Source organism: Miniopterus natalensis, chromosome 12, assembly GCF_054644295.1.
Source record: "Miniopterus natalensis isolate mMinNat1 chromosome 12, mMinNat1.hap1, whole genome shotgun sequence".
Lineage (NCBI taxonomy): Eukaryota > Metazoa > Chordata > Mammalia > Chiroptera > Miniopteridae > Miniopterus > Miniopterus natalensis.
In genome coordinates, this window is record NC_142092.1 from 30,177,317 (window position 1) to 30,201,616 (window position 24,300).

The 24,300-nt window shown below is 43.8% G+C and overlaps 1 protein-coding gene across 1 annotated transcript in view; it reads right to left on the minus strand.

The window, feature by feature from the left end:
* Positions 1–5,246: 5,246 nt before the first annotated feature.
* The window catches only part of RCL1 (RNA terminal phosphate cyclase like 1), a 56,401-nt gene continuing 37,347 nt past the window's right edge, over positions 5,247–24,300 (minus strand). The window contains exons 7-9 of the mRNA XM_016214276.2: positions 20,407–20,563; positions 15,133–15,236; positions 5,247–6,072 (exon numbers count right to left, since the gene is read on the minus strand). Of these exons, the coding sequence (XP_016069762.2) occupies positions 5,922–6,072; positions 15,133–15,236; positions 20,407–20,563 (412 nt within the window). The 3' untranslated portion in view covers positions 5,247–5,921. The remainder of the gene's footprint in view (positions 6,073–15,132; positions 15,237–20,406; positions 20,564–24,300) is intronic.

Consider the following 24,300-nt stretch of genomic DNA (forward strand, 5'->3'; position numbering starts at 1 on the left):
CATGCTGACGTTAACCTGTTAGGTAAGAGACTGCTTTGAATCCCCACCAGGGACTGAACAGCTAAGAAGAATCCTAAGCACTTAATACATAACCATTATGTTTAATAAATCCTCTCAATATCAGGGTAGCCAGTAGATGTTTCCCATTTTGCAGATGAGGAAACTAATCTCAGGTGGAGGACCTGCCCAACGCCATGTATCCACTGACACAGCCAGAATTCAAACACAGTCTCATTCCTAACCCTGTGTTACTCCAATACTCTACTAAAACTCAAGAAACCAAAAGCTTTCCTCATAAATGACTGAATTAATCTTTTTTTTTTTTAAATATATCTTTATTGGTTTCAGAGAGAGGAAAGGAGGGGGGGAGAGAGACAGAAACATCAATGATGAGAGAGTCATTGATTGAGCCCGCAACCCGGGCACGTGCCCTGACCGGGAATCGAACCCCGATCGCCTGGATCCTAGGTCGACGCTCAACCGCTGAGCCACGCCCGGCCGGGCGAATTAATCTTTTTTTGAAAAAATAAAGACTCTCAAAAACAGCTTTAAAATCATAGCCACACCAAACCTAAAAAAAGATAAGCCCAGTCCATACCATCATAAGTTAACAGGAAGGAGAATTATGAAACAACAGAGTGTGGTGAGAGCTAGACAGGGGAGGCCCCCAGGGGTCAAAGAGGACACTGTGGGGCTGCCTGGGCAGCTGCCGAGGCCTTCAGACGGACAAGGCGGCCCAGGGAGGGGAGGCTTACACGGTTGCACTCTCTCTGCCTTACGGCAGCAGTATCAAACCACACATATTAAAATGCAGCCACATCCCAAAGTTCTCAAGTGCTTTATATAACTTTCCCTTTTAAATTGCTTGACCAGCAACTCATTTAATAGATGATTAACTATGATTCGCTGGCATCGTGTGAGCTTAGAAATGCTTATGAAGAAAAAATTCTCACCTACAGTTTTCTATGTTCTAACAATTAAGGTGGGAAGTATTTCGAGAATATTTCATTATTTTTGCTCTTTTCTTTGCATAATTTGGAGCTAGTTTTGTTTCCCTGTTGTTTTTTTGTTTGTTTTCTGCAAACATTTCCATTGGTTTTTCAAAGTTTACAAATCTTAGGCATGATGCCTTTAATTGCCTAACAGGTAAAATAGCAGAGGTCAAAACAGAAGAGTGTGCAGGAAGGTCCAGGAACCAAGCATATCAGCACTTAAAGTAGCCCGAGGTCGGTTGTCTCTAACTGATACTGGATCCCTACATGAAGCAAGCCAGGCACCATTTCAAGATATATGGTCCCCACCAATATCTTTCCTTAAAGACAAGAAAGCTTCAGAATGCCCAGCCATCCTCAGATGCAGCAGGAAGAGGCAGCTGCCCTACCATTTCCCTTCCTTGGGGACACCCTCTACTCCTAAGATGGACACGAGTTGCCCAATGGCCACCAGAGAGCCCAGCAGCAGTCCCACTGCTCTCACAGCTGTGGTGACAGGGTACTCACAGAGTAGACACATGGAGTTGCCACGTGTATTATTGCTGGGCTGGTTCATTTTCCTTCATCTTTAAGTTGGCTTCTGATTTCTAGAAATTCACCTACTTTTCATCAATTTGAATATACATTTCCAAAATCGAAGCAGAAAGTATTAAAATCAATATCAATATTTTTGGATGTAAAGCTCTTTAGAGGGTTAGGAAGGGGAGGGGGCACGGAAATAAAGAGTGTCCTGAGACCTCAAAGAGAACATCTCAATGTTTAAAAAAAATACTCATGCCACTAACCTTTCTGCCACCGCAAATAAACATGTAAGAATTGGGGATGGGTAGAAGGGCATCTTCCCGATTTTTCTGGCACTATCTCACACATATACCCCAATTACTCAGAGGAAACCCAAGTGAGGAAAAGTGAATTATTTAAGGTCATAAGGGCTGGTTAGAAGCGGAGCTGGGCCAGAAACCAAGCTGTGCCTCACTTACCCCTGAGATCACCATCACCTCTCTGCAGGCCCCCAGGAGGGTCTCAGCAGAGCAGGATGCACACCCAGAGCAACTAGCCTCAGGACCAGGAAGAAGGGTAAACACACTGACCTGGCCCATCAGCAGGTGCTGTCCCAGGCCCGTGCCTCAGGCTTGGGGTCAGACTGTCTGACAGGTATGGGCCAAGTGTGACCAAGAAGTAAAGCAGACCCTGACAAAAGGCCAGCTTTTATTTGCTTAAAAGTAAAGGAATGATGTGGCTTGGCCTCCATGAGATGCCAAATATTGATAAATTGTTCCACTTTAAACGGCTTCTTAGAGGTAGCCAAAAAGAGTACGAAAGACCTGCTTGCCTACTGGCATTCCCATGAACTATTAGTCACTTCCCCAAACAGGCCAGCGTGGTCTGCACATGGGCACCCTAAGCACAGGCTACTACTTCTCACCCACTCTGGAGCCAGGTAAGGACAATGGAGGTCCAGGCTGGGCATACGGCCTGTGGTGGCTTTCCACTCATCACAGAGCGGCTAAAACTGCCCACGGGCACCTCCACAGGTCTCCAACAAAGTACCAGCAGGAAAACTCAATGGAATCCCACATTCTAATCTGTTCACCATGACCAAGGCCCCCAGTAAATCCATTTCTTCACCCAGCCTTGGTCCTCTCACCTCACTAGGTGAATCCCATGGGCACAGTCAAAACTGTGGTAATTCTTTATTTCCCTGGTGTTTCTTTTTCTCCATGTACCTTTGATTTTATGCACTTCTTCAAGCCTCCTCTACTCCCTCCTGCCTGCTTCCTTCCCTGCCTTCAGCATCCTCAGCTCTTCCCCTCAGTCACCATACAATTAGCTGCCAGCACTGGCCTCTCCTAGGAGCCTCCCAACACAAACAGCCTAACTGGAAATGATCACCTTGTGGTCTTTAGTTGTAGAATGTCAGTGAGAGGACAGGCCATGGTACAACTTAAGATGGGGGGGAGGGGTTGTTGGGTCTGTAATCAGTGATGTCCTTCACCACTTTTTATCAGAAAAGATAAAACAAAAAAAACAAAACACAACCCCATGAGGTTTAGCTGCTCTATGAGGGTAATTTGGATTTCCACAGAGCCTCCCGTCGCTTTCCCCATCAGCATGTCATGTTGCAATACCCTAGCTTCCTCCCACCCCTTCTCAACCGTCTTGATGAATACGGTAAAATAATCATGATGGAGGGGGCTGGTGTTTACATAGATATAGTTGGAGGGTGTTGAAAGGCCAAAGCGGAGCGTGGTAAATGACAGGAAGGCAAAGGCAATGCTTCTGCAATGATGCCAATAAGGTCATGCTTTAAAAAAAAAAAAAATCAGTTATCTCATTGAGTGGTATATTCCAGAGTGGCCTGTCTCTGTCGAGGGGAGCAGACAAGCCAAGGCAGAAAACCAAGCCCCAAATGCTGGAATCTCTCACTGAACTGCCGCGGGGAAGCCGGACCAATCGGGGCTAAGCTAAGAACGAGGCAGAGACCAGGGGGCTGAGTGTCACTAAGCTGTACCAGCAACCTGCAGGGGACCGCTTCTTCCCAGGAAGTGCTGTTGCCTCTTTGGGGCATTTGAGAAAAACGGCTGGGAGTAGACTGTTTAAAGAAATGCTAAATTTGTCCTCTTTTTGGCAATACCATCACTACTGCCAGATGTTCCCACTCCAAAAGCAGCTGGGACAGATGGAAGGCTGGAAACCAACAGACCCTTCCGTATTTACAGCAGATAGGGGCACACGTTCCGTCTGCTGCCAATGACCTGCCCGGAGTCTACAGCCACCCTGAACTGACCAACAGTACCATCCCCACAGCTTGTTCTAAGGGATAGAAAGCTCCTGTAGGATAGTACTTGTCACGCAGCCCCTTAGTCCTGTATCCGCGCACGGGGAGATCCGGGTTCAAACGTCAGCAGCACTAAACGAGACTGCAGCATGTGTGGTATGCAAAATTCTCAGATGACCGAGATTCCCAGCCCCTGGCTATTCAAACACTAATCCAGGTACTACTGTGACCAGATGACCTTAAGATAGGGAGGTTATCCGGGTGGGACTGTGATATGAGTCATCTAAAAGCAATGTTGTCCTCAGCCGGTACAAGAGGAGGTCGGATTCAGAGCACATGAAGGATCTGAAGCAACAGGATTGGATGCACCACTGCACCACTGCTGGCTTGAAGACGGAGGGAAGCAAGTTATGAGAAATGCGTGCAGCCTCTAAGCTGAGAGTCATCCCCAGCCAGCCAGAAATGGACTCGGTCCTACAACCTGAATTCTGCTGGCTGAATGAACCGGAAGCTTTTTCTTTACCAGATCCAGCACCGGCTGACACCCTGACATCAGCCTTGGGACCCTAAGCAGAGAACCCAGCCAAGCCCACCAGGACCTCTGACCTACACAACGGTGGATGATAAATGGGTTGTTTTAAGTTGCTAAGTTTGTGGTGACTTGTTATGCAGCAACAGAAACAAATGCAGCATGGAAAGCTCTGGGCACATAGAGTGCACAGTTCAAAGTGGTCTGTCTGGCTGTCCTCAATGTTGGCCCTCCACCTCCACATCCACCCACACCCCAGTAATAGAGCAGACTTCCTCGGGCCCCTTCCACTGAAAAAGAAAAGGGTATCAAGGCGACTGGGCAGGCAAAGATTTTTCATACTCCAAAAGCCCACCCCAGAATACCATTTGGAATCCTAGTAGAATCAGATCTCCCCAACTTCTACCAACTCCAACCCCATACACACAACCCTGAGTGTTCCTGCACATTCTTGCTGGGGAGGTCTTTACCTAGACCCCTTCTCATAACTGTTCACAGCAAGCAGTCTGGAGGGATGAAGTAATGCCCACACCTGGAACAATAGCAGGTGGGCTACAGGGCGCAGAGCTCCCAAGCGCGCATGTGCCTTGGCTGTGATGCAGCCCACTGCGTGCACGGCGTCCTCCTGGGCCCCTCCACACCACCACTTGGGACTTGGGAGACAGGAGAAACCAATACAAACATGAAGCTCATGCTGCTCACTGTGCTCTGAGTGACCAAGTTCTTCACCTCTGACCGAAGACTCTCAGGTTTTCCTTTAGCATCCATGAAACAGTAATAATCTAACTTAGTAGCTTATAAGTAAGCAAAATTCCAGACGCTGACACTATTACACTTAGACCTTTAAATTGGGAGAGGTAATATCTTTACATTATAAATTTCAAAGGAACAAAATATCCTTTTTTAATCTTGCCAAGAGAATAAAAATCTACATCACAGGGTTATTGAGAGAATAAAATAAGAAACATATAGCACACTTGAGATAGAGAAAATATCCAATAACTTTAATTGGAGGGTCCTGCCCTCCCTAGGCACTCATCCCCCTCTGCCCACCCCACACAATGAACCAGACAGGGAGCTGAATCTGTCTCCAAGATAACAGAGCCCATTCCGAAGACGAGGAAAGAAATGGTCTAATACACCATTCTTTGAAATTTGCGTAACACCGCACTACTCATAAAGAGTTTCCACCATTATTATCTCATTTAATCCCTATACAGAAACCAAGGTTCAAAAAGGTCAGTCCTTGAAGAAAGAACAAGAACAGATGCCACATGACAGGCACACAGGGACACAGGCTGAGGAAGCTCTGCTGAAAGGCAGCTGTGATGTTGGTCCGGTGGCATGACTGTGTCCTGAAGGCCTGTTCTTCAGGTAAGCCACGGGAGCTGTTTGTGACAGGGCCTCCTGAGGAATGTCAATACCACTGCAGAAATGCCAGAAACCACATGGTATAAGGAAGTCTTTTATTTGCATGTGCTGATTACTTTTAAATAGAAAACGAAGAAAGGCCTTAATATCAGGTGATCCTGTCCCGGAGGAATTTGGACTTGGTCCCTTTGGGTCCTTGGCAGCTTCTGCTTGGTCTGCAGGCGTTGAGGCCTCTTATCCTGTGACAGTATCACTTGAGGGTCTTGCTAAGGTTGGAGAAGCCAATGCCAACACAGGTCATCAGTATCTTATCCCCACCCTTACGTTCTTCACCACACGGCTTGGTTTCGATTTTAAACATAATCTGGAAAAAGCTCTTCAAATGCCGCAAAAATTCTATCCTAAAAAAAAAAAAAAGGAGGGAATGAAAGAGGAATTTGATTTTTTTTTTTTTTTTTTTTTATTCTTACCCAAGGATATTTTTTTACATTGCTTTTCAGGGAGGGAGGGAGGGAGGGAGGGAGGGACATCGATGTGTTGCCTCCTTCACGCACCCCAGCCAGGGCCAGGGATCAAGCCTGCAACCAAAGTACGTGCCCTTGGCTCGAATCTAACTTGGGACCCTTGAATCCTCGGCCAACGCTCTAACCACTGAACCAAGCCGGCTAGGGTAGGAATTTGATTTTTTAAAAATTTCTCCTTCCACCTAGAACCCAAGCTTTTAATTTCCCAGATGAATAGGAATGACCAAAATTAAGAAATTCTCATCAAGCGGATTAAATAATTTCTTTATAGCGTACCAGTTTCCAAAGACGGTTTGTATTTGTGTAAAGATGCACACAATACAACCAGATGACTTAAATAAGGTTAGAGGTTAGTACATGACAGGTAAGTCCTGCCCTACACACATGTTACAGGGGACATGAATGTGGCACTAATCTCTGAGTGGCTCCTGCAGAGAGAAATACATACTGTTGTGATTCACAGCGTCTTGTGGTAAAACCAAGCAGAATGACTACTGCTGATACCAAAACAGAGAAGTCTCTCTCTTCATTCCTCAACCTCATCAACATTCTTCGACTCATTTAGCAAATATCTGTTGAATGTCTATAGTGTGCCAAGCTCTGTTCTTGGAGATGTTGCAGTCAACTACTGGAGGTGTTGCAGTCAACTAAAAATACCTTCTCACATGAAGTTTTCAATCTAGTGAGGCAGACATAAGTTAAATGTTCTTGAAAAGGGAAATTTAAGTAACATAAACAAGGCAGATGGGGAGGAAATGCGGGTGTAACAATATCTGTGTATATGGCAGGAGGCAATATTGAATAAGGTAGCCAGGAAAGAGTTCACAGTAAATACGGCAGGAAGTTGCATGGGGCTTTCTTGTCATCTCCCTTAAGATGGAGCTATGGCTTTACCCCAAGAGTACCTTGGGAATAGCGTTCTGTGGAAGGACCACAGTACAAGTATGTAGGCTTCTACTGGTCTGACTTGGCAGATTTAGCATTGTCCCAGCTACCCTGACCATAAGACTCACCAGGAACATTCATTAGACATAAAAGTTCCTGAAGACTCTGACCAACTGGCAACGAATTGGGAAGACATGTCCATGTGGAAGAGCCCAGAATCACAGGCCACATGCAAAGACGTCCCCCTCCCCACCCTTTCCCAGGCCCTGGCTCCCCAGTGCAGAGAGGCCCAGAAATCTATTATTCACAAGCACCCTTGGTGATTTTTATCAGGCAAGTCTGAAAAACACTGGCTTAGTTAAGAACAGATGGTCTGCATATCTGTAATAGTTATTCCTGCAACCTTGCGTTGTGCTCCCTGCCAATCAAACCATCCAAACTCCCTACCCCAGCCAGGTGGTTCTCAGCCCCAAATGTACATAGAATCACCTGGGGAGCTTTCAAAATACTGACCCTGACATGGAGATCAATAGAACGGAATTGAGAGTCAAGAAATAAACTATCTCATTTATATTCAACTGATTTTCAAAAAGGGTGCCAAGATAATTTAACTGGGAAAGAATAACCTTCTCAAAGAAATGGTGATGGAACAACTTCACACAGGCCCTTTCTTCACATCATGCACAAAAAATAACTCAACATGGACCAAAGACCTGCACATAAGAGCTAAGGCTATGAAACTCACAGAAGAAAACAGGAGTGAATTTTCATGATCTTGGGCTAGGCAATGGTTTCTTAGATGCAACAGGAAAAGCAGAGTGATAACAGAAAAAATGAATAAACTGGAGTTCATAAAAATTAAAACCTTTTGTGGACACTACCAGGAAAGTGAAAATACAATCCCCAGGATGGGAGAGAATATTTGCAAATCATATAGATAAGGGTATATATCTAATATATAGAATATATAAAGAACTCTTACAATTCAATAATAAAAAACAACTTAATTTAAAAATGGGTAAAGAATCTGAATAGGTATTTCTCTAAAGAAGATAGACACATAGCCAATAAGCACATGAAAGTATGTTCAACATCATTAGTCATTAGGGAAGTGAAAATCAAAACCACTATGAGATACCATTTCACACCCAATAGAATGGTTACAATAAAAAAGACAGATAATAACCAATGTGTGGGTCAGATAAAAAATTGTCACCACCGTGGAAAACAGTATGACAGTTCCTCAAAATGTTAAACAAGGAGTTATCATATGATCTGGGAATTCTACTTTTAGATATATACACAAGAGAAATGAAAATATACACCCACATAAAAACTTTTACACAAATGTTCAAAAGAGCATTATTCCTAACACTTAAAAAAATGGAAACAACCCAAATCCCATCAACTGATGAATGGATAAACAAAATGTGGTATATCCATACAATGGAATATTATTCAACCATTAAAAGGCACAAAATACTGACACATGCTACAATATGGGTGAACTTTGAAAACATATGCTAAGTGAACAAAGCGAGTCACCAAGGAACTCAAATTGTGAGTCTATTTATATAAAATGGACAGAATAGTCAAATCTATTATAGAGGCAGAAAGCAGATTAGTGGCTGCCTGAGGCTGGGGGTAGTGGGAGGAATGGGGAATAACCATGAATGGGCAAAGGGTTTTTTTCTGGGGTGGTGAAAATATTCTAAAATTAGATTGTAGTTATATTTACTTTGTGAACTTTGAGAATATACTAAAAACCAATGAACTATACACTTTCATGTGGCATATGAATTATATCTCAATAAAGCTATTCAAAATAAATAATATATATTTGTGAAGTTAAAACAAAGTACTGATCCTGGCTCCCACCCACAAAGCTTACTGCAATGAATTTTCCACCCCTTCCTGTTCCTCTGTCCTATTCGATCTAGTCAAAGGAGGAAAAGGCAAAAGGAGAAAAGGGGCCCGAACAATTCCTCACCCTGTCTGGCTGACATGACCAGCATGTCAGGGATTAGCTAAGACATGAAACAGGAACTGCCCTGGAGAGTGGTTCTGGTAAGCGCTGTATGCTCACAGAAAAGTTCCACTTCTTTTTTTTTTAATTTTTATTTATTGATTTTTTTATTTAATTTTTTTGAGAGAGAGAGAGGAAGTGGGGAGGGAGAGAGAGATTTGTTGTCCCACTTATTTATGCATTTATTGGTTGCTTCTTATGTTCCCTGATTGGCAACAGAACCCGAAACCTTGGCATACTGGGAAAACGCTCTAACCAACTGAGCTACCTGGCCAGGGCAAATTCCTCACTTCTCACTCCCTCTTCCACTGAAGCCCATTATACCTGCTGGGCATTATGTAACACATTCAATAATGAGACATGAAAAAGAATTTAGGAGTTGGGACTAATTTTGAGAAATGACTTCAACATTCTTAGCAATTAAAGGAAGTCAGTTCTTCCCCTGCTGGTTTTCCTGTCTTATCAATTTTCAGTTTTTTGCTCTCCACCCCACCCTGTCCTAGGAAAAGAAGAAAAACATACCAAACCCGCAGATAAACAGTCCACATCTGCGGGCAAAGCATCCAGCTGGCAGCAGCGCAGACAAAGCCAGCCATCTCACCGCTCATCTGCATTCTAAGGGGAACAGCTTGCTCTCGCGCGCTGCTCTAACACAGGCCTGCTGCTCCCAGAGCCTCCCCAGCCTCCTCACTCTGAATCGTTCAACTGTGCTGGAAAAACCAGGCACCGTCTCCAGCTGGCAGAACTCCTAAGAGGCCTCAGCTTGCTTCTGATCTCTTGGAGAGGGGCAGGAGAAACACAGGTTTGAGTGTGCAAGTCTACATATTTGTAGCTTTGAGGTATTTGTAGCCTTTGGAATAGTTATAAAAAGCAAAGTCGGTTCCACTTTTTACATAATGTTCTGCCAACCCCTCAGTCTGTCTGAGGAAGACTCTATAAGGGACTGGATTAAGGTATGTTTCAGAATGTCCTCCTGTATGTTTCCCTGTGTCTCCTGTAGCTGGGCTATCAAAGAACAAGCATGCTCAGAAGCTGAGAAATAACCATAGACAATATTAAATCCTAACAGTCTCTTTAAGAAAATGAAAAACAAACAGAGCATAAACTCGCCCTGTATCTACATGCAGTTGAACAAAGTCACGTCCGGTGCTGATCCACATCCTTCACAGGCGCACGGCTCTGCATGGCTGCAGCCACGCACAGGCCCCGCCGCTTCCCTTTCCTTCTCTTCCAAACACCGCGCTGTTCTCCACATCCTAGACTCCCCACATGGCTGCACAGCCAGGCAGAGCGCGCCGCACATGCTGAGAGCAGCTCTGCTCCTTGTCAGAGGACCGACCACCTGCGCGGTGCAACTGGCAGCTTTTCAGACTAACCACATTAGGCAGGTGGGACTGTGCGACTCCCATGTGAAGGACTTAAACTAAATCTGTAGTAAACTCTTTTTTTCTAATACAAAGTGACTTAAAGCATGAAAGCCTCCAGGCCATCTGACAGCAGGTTTCAAGGATCCTAGAACACAGAGATAATTTTTCTTATGTATCTCCCAAGAGTAGGCTGTTCCCACCAGCACTGTTGGTCAATGGGTGACAGCCACTGGCCTCAAAGTCATCTCTCTGTTGAATCCCAACTGCCCAGGACTGACCAGGTGCCAGGCCCTGCCCCTTAAAATCCAGCCCCTCTCACCAGGTCACTCTTCTGATGCCTGCTAGAGAGTAGGGGTGAAAGCAATTATGGGAAGCCCCCCTCCCTCTTTCTGGAAGCTCCACAAACACAAACCACAACGGAGGGTCCTGATTCCTGCTCCATCAAGCCACTTGGGTATTGAGGTTACCTGCTTCTCAGGTATAAGGAGGGGGTGGGACATCTGGGTGTGAGAAGAGAAATGGCTGAATGGGGCCCCTTGTAGTCATTATACGACAGCTTTTAAACATATTGGTGGTGCTTGTTCTGCCAGACAGTGGCTTTCCCAAAGCCCAGCTGGCCTCCGCTCTAAGAACAAAGTTATTAAACTCAGCTATAAAGGCAGAAGACAGAGACAGGCTGGTTGCATGGTTGGGAGATGTGGGTCCCAGGAAAAGTTTGGCTAAAAATTCACTATGAGCAGGTCACTGGCCTCTCTCATCCGAAAAGTAAAAGATATCACTTGCTCTTACCAAATGCCAAATATGGTTTGGAGTTCAAACAGCTTAATAAAGATGACAGGGCTTTGCTGCATTTAAACATAATTAAATCACAAATGTAAGGTGGAGTGGTATTCTGCCCTCTCAGGAGAGCAGTTAAACAACTGAACCCAAATAGCTGCAGGCTTGGCCAGCACGTCCAGTTTCCCCTGCATTATCTCGTTTGATCTTCACACTCCTGTGCTTCGGTGGGGTGAGCCAAGAATCTCCAGTAGGACAGTGTTTAACAAGGACACTGGGCTCTCACTCCCTAGCACTTCACAAGTAGCAGAGAGGTCATTAGTTAAACTTAGGAAAAAACAAAGTGGCATAGTTCATTTTAGACTCCAAGTAAAGATGGAAGAGCATTTCACAGCAGAATTTGCAATGAGGACTCTGAAAAGATTGGCATGGCACCCTGTCTCGGGCAGGGAGGTGTCTGGAGTCTAACAACAGGGATGAGATCCCAGCACTTACATAAGAGCAATGGGTCAGGGAAGCATGGACTCTGGACGAGACTGTCTGGATCTGAACTCCACCTGCTGACTATGTGACCCTGGGCACATGACTCTACCTCTCTGTGCCTCAATCCCCTCACCTGCAAAATGAAGCGTGCAACGGTGCCTGCTTTTGTCACCCTCCTAGGGTTATAATGAAAAATAAATGAGTTCATATTTGTAAAGCACCTAAAACAACATCAGCTAACAGTAAATACTATATGTGTTTGTTAAATAAACACCTACCTTACAGAATTCTTGGAAACAGTAAATAAGATGTGTATAGTTTGTTTAGCAATCTGACTACAGGAGTTAGTCATAAATTTAAAAATTACTGGATACAGATTTATAGATATCTGAGCAAACAATTTACAGCTGACTTTAGGCCTGAGATTACCTAAAGCAAGTTTACTGGGCCTCCTAGTTTTCAAAGTTACCTTAACAGGAGACTGGATTTCCCAGACTGGGGCAGGGCAAGGGGGTGTCTGGGAGGAGACCGCAGTGCCAGCACTGACTGGGCTCTGCCAGGAGCACTGCATTGCTGGGAGCACTACGTACCTGACCTTATTTAAGCCTCACTCCATTTCCACAAGCCCATGACTTCATGACCATTCACCTTCTCCACAGATGAGATCGAGGCTCAGAGATGCTAAATGCCTCTCCATGGTCTCCTGGTGCTCCAGGATAGAGCCAGAACTGAAGTTGGAGCCAAAACTGAAGTCATGGGTGTTGAAGACTGCATTTCAATGCCCATGACCAACAAAATGTAGAAATCTCTGGTGACCGCAGCCTCCAATCACTGATAATTTGTGAAAGCGCTATTTCTTGCTGTTAATCCTACTTTTAAATAAAGTATAAATCCTCCCTAAACTATAATATTAAGCTTTTTCAGGGGAAGGTAGACCCACTGACATCAATTATAAATCACCTAAAACTCAACAAAATGAACAGAAATAGATTTTCCACATACCAGCATGTTATCCAATACTATTTTATTCTACTGAAAAACATCTCTCTGGCCTTCCTGAAGAATTTCACACATATAGACTTGCTTTCTCAGGTAACACAGAAAACCACCAGCAGAAGATGACAGAGGGGAGAACAAAAGGAAGAACAGAGACCTTATTTTCCAGAAAGAGTTTGAAAGCAATACTGCAAGAAAAACATCCACCTAATCCCAGTGCTCTGTAAAAAAAAATTAAGAAAGCTATTTATACAAATCAGAACCTGAAAAATGCTACAAAAAATATATTTCTTTAAACCAAGGAGGGTCTTGCTTCTAGTTTTCCTGAGAAATTTGAGATTTCAAAAAATAGATTTTTATGAGTCTAACTGTACATAAAAATGTGACAGTTTGGTCTCCAAAACTCTTGAATCCAATTAAAACAACCTGAACACCCCACCATGATTACACTGACTATAGATTCTGTGCCTTTTTTACCCTAGGCTGTGCCCACCAATATAATGTTAACTTCGTCTGTTGGGTCCCTGAAGGATGTATATTTCTTCCCACCTTTGCCCTTCACCACTCTGGACCACTGGAGCCTTCCACAATGATAAAGGGCAACAAGAGTCCCAAACAGATACGGCTTTCAAAAATAAATTCCTTACAACCCCCACATCCGCACCTTGTGCCAGCTCACCAAAAAGAAAGTAGGCTATGCTCTCCCACCCACAGCTGCCCCTTCTTGTATGAAACACTGGGAAGCAGGAAACCCAGAGAAAGAAAGCCCCAAGTCTCAAACATAGTTCTGTAACTTGTCCCAGTCCTGTGAAGCTCCATTCAGAGCAGACCAGTCTGTTTTCCTGGGAGATGTAGTAATTTTAGATGAGGTTTCTGGAAGACAAGACTGCAATTAATGTCTGGTGAGTGGGTGTGTTGAGGAGGGCTCAGGAACTTGAAAAAAATATCCAGCCACATCTTGACCATCTCCACAGGGGCTGCTGACTTGAAAGAATTATAAAGGCTCTGTAGCCAAACTGAAAAAAAATCTCAAAGAGCAAAAAAAGAGAAAGTGTCAAGGAAAACTAAAAATACAGATTCCATTTTGCACATAATGTTCTGCCAAACCCCATGCCCCATGACCACACACACACACATTCTCTCTCTCCCTCTCTCTCTCTCTCTCTCTCTCTCTCTCTCACACACACACACACACACCTGTCAGCACTTCCAGCAGACTCTCCACAGGAAGCAAATCTCTGCACTCAGGGCGCTGTACTCCCAGCCCTTGCCTCCTCTCCAAATGCCTGAACTACAGTCTGTTTCAGCAATGTTGATTCCTGGTGTTAGTGTTCCACTGAGGATTACTCAATTTCAGGTTTCCTGTCCATGAAACACTTTAAAAAAGGTATCAACAAATAATGTAGTCCTCACCAATTTCCTGCTTATCAATCTTCCCCCACTGCTAGCACAGTGTATTCTCTTATTTCCACTTCCCCAAAGAACTTCCCACCACCAACTCAAAATTTTTTAAAAAAGCTCCAAAAGAATCTCTTTCAAGCTCCTGTTCTCCATGCACCCCAAGCGACGGTCCAATGGTCCAATGGCCCCCAGCAGTGCTGGCCCCTTACTCAATGTGATGGCACCACCATTCTTCAGTTATCACAGTACTGTACCTTTCAGATATACAGCATCGGTACCATGATAACCGAAAAAGGGCAGTTCAATCTCATATCTACCTGAGTATCTCCTCCCACACAAGGCCCACTCCCCATCCGCAGATGGCCATGTAATAATGATCTCAAGCACATGTATACACACCCAGATGTCAGGGCTCACGCAGGATGCTTACAGAAAACTCATCTGCTACCTATGGGAAGCGCTGCTTTCACTCTGCTGTTAACAATTCAAGTCTTCTCATCAGTGGCTCTTTTTGTAGCATGCTGGCTTTAATGCCTCAGCAGTTGACTTCTGATAACACCCAATGGCCTGAAACTCACCTTCACAATTTCCATACTAGTCCAGTGGCAACACTATAGACTTTGCCTCTTTCTTCATCCTTCCAGCCATTCATATCCTATCATCTTAGACAAAAAGACAGCTCTATTTCCAGAGCTAGGAAAGAGAGGGATTAAAAAAACTAACAAAATCTAAGCTATAATGGAACCAGGAGTTTACCTCCAAAATGAGAAAAATCTAAAGCATAGACCAAAGAATATACCACACGACTTTAATGCCATGGAAATGATAGATGAGAATGATGAAACTATAGGAGAGAAAGAAAGGCAAGATCCTTGTTAAACACCAGGTTAAGAGTGACAACTTCCAGCTCATTCCAGGGTCAGTACAAGCAGGTGTTCATAGTGACAGGCAACACACAGCACAGACTGGACAGCACAGTGAGGCTAAAAGAACACAACTCACGTGTAGGGAGAGAGCGGTCCTAGAAGGACTTTGGAAACGTCCTGTTGTCCAAGGGTCATGAACAATAGAGCCAGGCTTTGGTTGGTTGAGTCGACACATCCACCCTATAATACAAACACTTGAAAGATTAATCGTTACACCAACCAGAAAATGAAAAACCAAGAAAACAGTCACAAATACCCAGAATATCAGAAACACAAGAGCAGATTGCAGTGTTCAAGCAATAATAAAACAGAATATGGGTCTTTTAAGAGTAATGCTTGTATCAATTAACTTTGGGGGGGTTAAACTAACAGTTCGTCTAAACAATTGTATTAGCTGAGACTATCAGAATAGACATTCAAATTTACTGAGGTGTATCAAGAGAAAAAGAAAACTTTCCCTTTGTAATTAAAGCAACACCAGGACATATAAGTAAAAAAGCACAATCAGTTCTAGGAAATGTACAGGTAATTAACAAGGGTGAAGTGAAGGCAGTTTTTTTATTTAATCTGTCATAGAACAGCAGTCGATCTGACATGAAAGGGCCTTAACCTATAACACTTATCCAACCACAAACACTGCTTGACATGTTACATTAGTTTTCCTCTCAATTCTTCCTGTGCGCCTTAAAACAGAACTGTTGATTCCTCCATTCATATTACTTATGCACTATTTTCCCCACTTTTCCGTCCAAATCAATATGCAGAACAGAATTCTTCTCACAAACTTTCTCCTGAGGAACAACTGTCTTGGTTGCCTTTCTTCTTTCATTCTTGGACTTCTCGACCACTTCAGCCATTCTGCTTCTACTAGATGCGTAGGTGACTGCTGTTTACATATGCCTTTAAAATGTCTTTATTTCTGATCATTATTTCTGAGATAACTTTATTTAAAACAACTCAAACTTATACTGTACACAGTGAAAGTAGGATGGCCTTGAATTTCTGCGTATTTTGTACGACACAATAAGAGCCCAGTTTCTGACAATGGGACATCACTGTCTGAGTCTAGACTCCTAGACTTTATTTTTTTAAAATATATTTTTTATTGATTTCAGAAAGAGGAAGGGAGAGAGAGATAGAAACATCAATGATGAGAGAGAATCACTGATTGGCTGCCTCCTGCACACCCCCTCCTGGGGATGGAGCCCGCAACAAGGGCATGTGCCCTGACCAGGAACTGAACCGAGATCTCCTGGATCACAGGTCGATGCTCAACCACTGAGCCACACCGGCCAGGCAAGACTCCCAGACTTCAAACAGAACAGGTGACTGCTGACTATACCTCTCTCCTTTTTAAATGTATGTAGTGCTGGGAATAAACTGATTCTCAGGCACAAACACTCACTTCTTGCTGTCAGACTTCATTTACAACAATGGAGTAGGAAAAGGGGGGCTTATCCTACTGCTAGCCTTCATGAAATCTATTGCTCTTTCTAAACTACCTTACGGAACAATATTTACTTCACTAAGCAAATGTTTGGATAAGAGATATGGCATATACATTTCCATACAAAAAGAAAACCTGGCCCATGGAGAATATGAAGACCAACAAAAGTGTTTTACAAAACTTGCTCCCTTCATATGATTGTTTAAAATTAAACTGTCCTCTTCAGCTTCTGCTCCCTATCACTGTTGCTATTCCACCATTCTCAATGGGATTTTATTGATTTTTATGTACTAAACTAGTATTTTAGTGCAGTAAGTAAGTTGGGGTCTGTGTACAGGACACCATGGAGGGAGTGGTGGGGCCACCCCACAACAGAGGATGCAACTCTTGTGCCAAGTGGCTTCAATCTCATTGAAAACATGAGATATGAGCAGGAACCAGAAATAATTCAATGTGAAGCCAAAGCTATGCAGTAGTTGAGGGCTGTGGGCACTGGGACTGCCAAGGTGGGCAGGGGAGGGGCTGTCACTCACCTGGCACCAGAAGGAGGCTTTGGGGATTGGGGGGGGGGGGGGAGACACTTGAACTGGCCCTGGAGGGATGAGTAGGATTTGGAGGGGAAGGAAGAGCAGGGGGATGAGAGGAATATGACCCAGGGCCAGCAAGGAACAACCAGGAGGCCCACCTAAAAGTGGCTGCACGCTCTCTGTAGAGAAGTATGTAAAACTGCAGGGAGAAGGTGGAACGGGCACTGTGAGGGCTTTTCTGAGTCCAACAAGGGTCTGACTTTATCCTGGGAAAGTGAGAAGCTAAGTGAAGGCCTCTGAGTACAGCAGTGAAAAGATCAAGAGTGTTTTAGGAGATCTGGACTGAAGGGGATATTGGAGAGGATCTGGAAAGGGGTCCAGCCCCTGCAAGTGAGGAGAGCAGCACACAGAATGGGGGTGGGGAGAGGAGGGCAGGAGATGGAGGCAGCAAAAAAGATGAACAGGAAAGGCAGTACAGAAAGCCTGGAACAGAATCAAGAGGACTTGGTAACTGATGAGACATAAATAGAACAAGAGGGATTAGATCAGAGGATTAAAACTTTGATAAAAATAAACAGCACTGCCCTGGCCGGGTGGCTCAGTTGGTTGGTGTGTCGTCCTGTACACCGAAAGATTTTGAGTTCAATTTCAGGTTGGGCACATATGGGAGGCAACAATTGATATCCCTCTCTCACATCAATGTTTCTCTCCCCCACTCCTCCTCTCTTTCTAAAGTCAATAAATATATCCTCCGGTGAGGATTAAAAAATAATAAACAGCACCTTCAAAGGGGATAAATTTTTATTACTCACTTAAATCATCACTTCACAGATCTATAAAGAATTATTCATAAAAACATGAAGCATTTTCATCCTTTTAATAACTGAAGATCATAGATACACAAAAAGGAAGTTTTTTTGTTTTTTTAAAAAATATATCTTTATTGATTTCAGAGAGAGGAAGGGAGAGGGGAAGAGAAAGACAGAAACATCAATGATGAGAGAGTCATTGACCACCGGCTGCCTCCTGCACACCCCTGACTGGGGATCGAGTCCACAACCAGGACATGTGCCATGACCGGGAACTGAACCGGGATCTCCTTGATCCTAGGTTGATGCTCAACCCCTGAGCCATGCCTGGCCAGGCAAGGAAGTTTTCTTAATGATTAAAAAAAAAGATTCAGTTGCAGGCACAATGAAATGGTTTTAAATAGAACTTAACTAGAGAAAAAATAAAATAACCTAATCCAGACTGCATGTTTTCTCTCTGTGGACCTGCAGACTGTGCTTTCACCCTGAGGCCTGTAACGTGCTATTCATGGGGATATAAGACCCACCCTCCAGCTGGGCGACTCTGTAATGGGATGTTTCCAATTCCCCCAGGTCTACTGGAAAGAGATGGAAGGGTCCCGACGGTCAGAGAGGGCCTGCCAGCCTCAAGGAAGGGAAACCTGAACAAGTCACCAGGGGCTTAGGGAGGCACGTATCACACATGCATTCTGTCTTCACAGATGTCTAGATGACTAACTTCCTGAACTAAGTGACACTATAACCTCTAGATTGTGCATGTACTCCCAACTTTTAGATTTTCAAGTAAATCACTAAATTAAGCATCAAACACTGGGCTGATTTAGCATCAAAAAAGCTAAGGCCAGACCTTAGCTACAAAAAAATTTTGAAAAGAAACTTCCTCCTTCAGGAGGATTTCATCTAATAGGACATTTCTTTCTGCCACTATCTGCTAGCTGAATGGTGAGTAGAGGGAGTGGAGTCACTCACTCTACTGAAGACACAATTATTGGTCCTTTGTCTTCCATTTTAATTAGATGAACATTAAATAAAGCCACTTAAGACCTGGACATTTTAATGAACTCTGAAACAGTTCATTCTTACTTGTTCCACCTTATGACCAATGAGATATTGTTGAGAACGGTGCCTGGATCAGGAGAGAAGACTATGGCTGTGAGCTGTTTTCCTTAGGAAGGCCCATGCAGGGATCAATACCCATGAACCAGGCATTGCTCTACCACAATGATTAATAAATTACAGTGACAAAAAGAAGAATTAAAAAGTAAAACAAAATCGCCACTGGACCCCTGCCTTACTGGTTTTATTTCACTGGGCTCACGTATGATTTCTGCTACTTTAAACAGGACAAGGCTTCCTTGGAGACTCAGGAAAGAACCACAGAAATGTCGAATAACTAAGAATAAGTACACAAATACAGACATGAGAGGCTCTGCAGCTTAAGAAAAATGACAATTTTCAAATACTATACACCATCCAATTGCAACGCACCCAGACTATAGGTTTTGCTAGTGCTGAGCTCAAGAATGTGGGGCCTCACACACATAGCAGAGAAATTACTATTCCTGGGAGCCTGTCCTGAATTCTGTATGTCAAGGAAAAGATTTCACCTGACATGGATCCAAGGCAAAGATAGTAAAGACAACCAGAAATCCTGAGGCAGGTCTGTGACTCTCCTCTAACCAAGTATATGGGATCTTAAAGAATGTGTTTTCAGGCAGCTTCATCTTCTATCTCCTACCATCATCATTCCTTCCCTCCCAATTTCTTCCTTGCTTATTTAGGTCACCTCAACTATTTTGGGGAAACAGTAAAAGTGTATATATGCCTATGTGCATGTTGCTTGTATGAACTGATGCAGAAAAAACTGTGGCAACTGAGAAGACAGGTTGGTCCAGGTTGGTCTGAGTTGTGTCCCAACAAGAACTGTAGAAGCAAATGGCAGTCGATGAAGTCTTGCCTTCAGCTTCATGTCGCCCTTTCTCCGTCCTGTGCTCTCATCTTTCCAAAGCCCCTGCCATGCTCTGCCACAGGCCTGCCTTCCCTAAACATTCTTCCATGCTCTAGAACACACTGCAAATTCTAGCCTGTTGATACCTATTTTGTATCTGAATCAACTGTCACATACAAACCCAGATTTCCAACTTCTCTTGAATAAACTGAAAACGAGCCCCACCCTCACATGGCAATAGCTGGGGGAGCTGAGAGACAGTGCCTGCTTTGGTCACAGCAATGTATGCTCTTCAACTGGCCAGTCACCACCTAACCTGTTTAACTTTTATGCCTTCTCTTTCCTGTATAACTCTGTTCCAGCTCTTTAACAGTGTCTATACTGTTAAAACTTACCTGCCCTATGTCCCAAACCAAACCAGGGGGGCTGGATCTCTGTTCACTGACTAGTTTAGCTAATCCATTAAACTAGTTCATGTTAAGCTGTTTAGTGGGTAGGAAAAGGTTAACTCCTTGGCTTTAGCCCTTGGAAGAGGAAGAAAGTTGCTAAGGAGTAAGAATGAAACAATGAACTGCTTCCTAATGGCTCCTCTCCCAACTGGCAGAGGCTGAGGACATACCCTATAGATCTCTTCAAGCAGCAGCTTGGCACAGTTCCTGCCCAGGTCCTCTGGAAGCACCGCTGCTCCCTGGCCCTGGGGGTTGGAAGCCAGTTCAGCACTGAGGAAGGTGCCATTGGTGGTCTCGGCAACCAGCGACAAACCGAAGCCTGGAGACCTGGGGATGCAAAGGCATAGACACTGAGTAGGGTTAATGAAGTGGGGGTCACAGTCACTAGCAAAAGGAAAGAGAAAACAAACATCTTTCTGATGGCATTCTGTGTTGTCACATCCAGCCTTACTGGAGTTCCCACTAGCTTACACTGGAAATACACGTGACTTCGGGAGGGCGCACTCAGCAGAACTAAGGAAGGTGCAAGTTTGCATTGCTTTTCCTATTAGCCCTCTCGTGCCTGCCTGCCTTCTCCCACCCCTCCCACACTGTGAAAGATCCTGCGGTGAGAGTTTATAATAACATTAACAAGGGTTACTAGATATTGAGCGCCTACTTTCTGCCAGCTTCTGAGCTAGGGGCTTTGACACTACAATTCTACAGAGTAGATATTATGTGCCCATTTTACAAATGAGGAAATTAAGCAACCTGCACCATGTCCACACAGTTAGAAAGGGACTGAGATGTGTTTCAAATGCAGGTCTCCCAGACTCCAAAGCCTATGCAGGTTTGCACCACAGCCCTCACTTACAACCAACCCAAAAGGCGTGAGTGGCCCGGAGATCACCTCATTACAGCTCCTCTTGGAATATATCAAGTGTTTCCCCCAAAAATGAAAAGTAAGAAAGAGCCTAGACAAGGCTCAGCCCTGTTTTTGTCCTCAAGGGACATCTCTAACTCAGAATTCAATTAATATAATCTAAGAGCTGGCACATGTTCTCTCCCACTGTGTTTCTACCACCCAAAAGCCAGAACCTAACACCCTTCAGGTCCAGGACCACAGCTGATTCATTCAATCACTTGGGAATCCAACAAACATTTGGGAGAGAGCGCCCATGGGCCAGGCACTGGGGGCGCTGTGGTAAACACAGGAGTTCCTGCCCTCACAGACTTTAGGGATAACCAGTTTCACACAAAACAAAATCAGCCCATAAACAATAAAATACAAGCACCTCTCCACAAAATTTGCAGATCTGACCCCTCAAGTTTACTTTGCCCCTTGCCTTTTCAGTAAACCTGTCACCAGGAGAGGAACAGCAGCTATAGTACACACACAACACAATACAGACCTGCCTCCTCTGACACAGTTCAACACATGTTCATGAAGCACTTTCTATGCGCTCACCACAAAACTAGCCAAGATATTTATTTCAGAAAAACTATGTGTAAAATTAATGATGTTTCAAATGCACTATTATGAGCCCACTATAGGCAGGAACTATAATGGTCAGTTGTTAATTTCTTTTTTAAAAAAAATCAACAATCTATGCAGCCCAGGGTTAATGACACCTGCCAAGGGAAGGGGTGCAGTGAGTCACCTATGTAATCAAAGGTTCCGGGGTACTCTCTGTAATACTTAACAATCTAACACCATGCTACCCATCCATCATGATGGGACTTTTAACACAGTCTCAAGATGCTTTGGAGCTGCTTGACCAGGAGGAAGGAGGGGACATCCAGCTCTGCAAGAGAGGCAGTGTTATGTAAAATTAAAGAGTAGGAATGAAAGGAGGGAAAACCAGAAGATAAGCTACCATCACTGCTTTAACCTATTTACCTGAATTTCCCAAGAACTTCCAAATTTCCTATCCACGTGAATTTTGTGAGGTATGTGTACTTGTTATTACAATAAGCTTTATAGTTGATCAAGATCATTCCATTTAATATTATTTTTGTTTTATAGAAAACAAGATAACACATCAAGTTTTATGTATACTATGCCAAACTCTTCTCCTCCCCTCCCTCCCCAATTTGGGGTGTGTTCTATCAGTCCTGTTTCAAGTTAGGCAGCTGGTCACCAGTGACCTCACTGAAGATGCACATTGGTACAGTTTACAAGTGATAGCCTCCCAAACTTTCCAACTGGTAAAGGACTAGTTTGTGTGTTTTTTTTAAGTCATGACTGTGAGAGTCAAAATGGTAGCACACTGGACAGATGCACATGTTGGTCAAAGGCCAACTGACACAGGCCACCAAGAACTGCTGGCCCCCAAGGTTCTAGGCCCTGGTCACAACGTAAACTCTCACTCCTGGATTTCAGTTGGCCTAACTGACATGCATACTTCACCAACTCAGAAGGGGAAAGTACCCACCCAAGACTTTATAATTTCATAAAAGAGAAGGAAGATCACCATGTTATCTGTAACTAAGATTTAGAAAACTAAACACAAACTTATCATGCACTGATTTTAATTTTTTAAGGGGAGCTTGGAATTGACCCACGAGTCTACATACACCCACATCCTGACCCATGTGTGAGCTTCCTACAGTGTGACCACACACTGGGGGGAGCTGAGTCAGTCATTATAAAAAGCCACACTATAGCTGGTGGCAGTATGGCCTTCAAGCCTGCTCTGCTTCATCCCTGGCCACCCTTTGGTGGAGACTGAGGCCAGACAGAAAAGGCCACTCAGGCAGCTGCTGCTGCCACTTATCTTACCCCATCCCTGTAATCCCCTCTCCCCAAAGAACTGCTGACACAATTCTAAACCTGTGGCTAAGAAGGGAAAAGAAAAGAAAGCACAGCCTTAGCAGCTACCATTTCTGTAGCACCTACTATGTGCCAGGCGTTGCCCTAGTGGCTTACATATGAGATCTTTCCATCTTTACAGCTACCCAGGGATGCAGGCGTTACCTCTCCCATGGTATGAAAGAGGAAAACACTGGTGATACTTGAGCAATGCACACGGGTTTGGGACCATTACTAACCTTTTCAACCCCAAGAAGAAAGGGCCAGCTTTGCACACAAATCCTTTCCCAACTCTAACCTCTGACACCACCACTTCTGTTGTTTTGGACTATGATCCACCATGGTGTTTCTGAAATCACCTTCATCTTTCCCTTGGGCCTCATAAAGGTCAGAGATCCCATAACACACTCACCCTCCCTTACTCTTTTTCCTTCTTTTGCTGAAACTAAAAGGAACCTAAGATGAAACATCATGAAAAGGGTTCACTGTATCACCACTTAGGAAAAAACTAACTTCTTAACCCACCACTGTCAATCTCAGACCCTGATATTCTTATTTTTAGGAGACGCAACCTGAAAACTTCAGATTCAGAGTACAATGATGCAATCATTCACACCAAAAGGTTTCAACAAAAACAAACAAAGCCACACAGGTAGAGCAAATTTGGCAAAGTATTCATTGTTAACTACAGGTAGCAGCAATATAGAGGTGTTCACTATACTATCCTTTCAACTTTTATTTTTCCAATTACAAGTTTACATTTGATATTACTTTGTATTAGTTTCAGGTCAACTTTTATGTTTAATATTTTCAGAGTAAAAAAAAGAGGTTTTAATTGCTTCCCTAACTTACTGGTTTCTAAATATACAACGAAAGCCTAAAACATAGATCATTAACTTTTTATTTTCTAAAGTGAGGTTTTCTGCAAAGGCTTTCACTAAACCAAATTCACATCTGCAATAACAACTTTCTTTGGCTCTAGGGGTGTTGTTCCCCTTGATGGGGAGAAAATCCGACTGGCACTTTGGCCAACAAAGGATTTTTTTCCCTAAACTGCTATTTGCTCAGGGTGGAAGAAGTTGTTTAACTTTTTGTGGGAACAGAGGGCAGATGGGATTTAAAGCTTAAAGTACTGTCTATAAATAGCTAGGGTTTTTTCCCCCCAAGTCAGGGACTGGACCCCTCATCTCCCAGCACTGGCCACTGTGATGCTTTCCACGTGACAGGAGTTATTGGTGACAAAGGGCAATAAGTCAGAAGGAAATTAAATCTG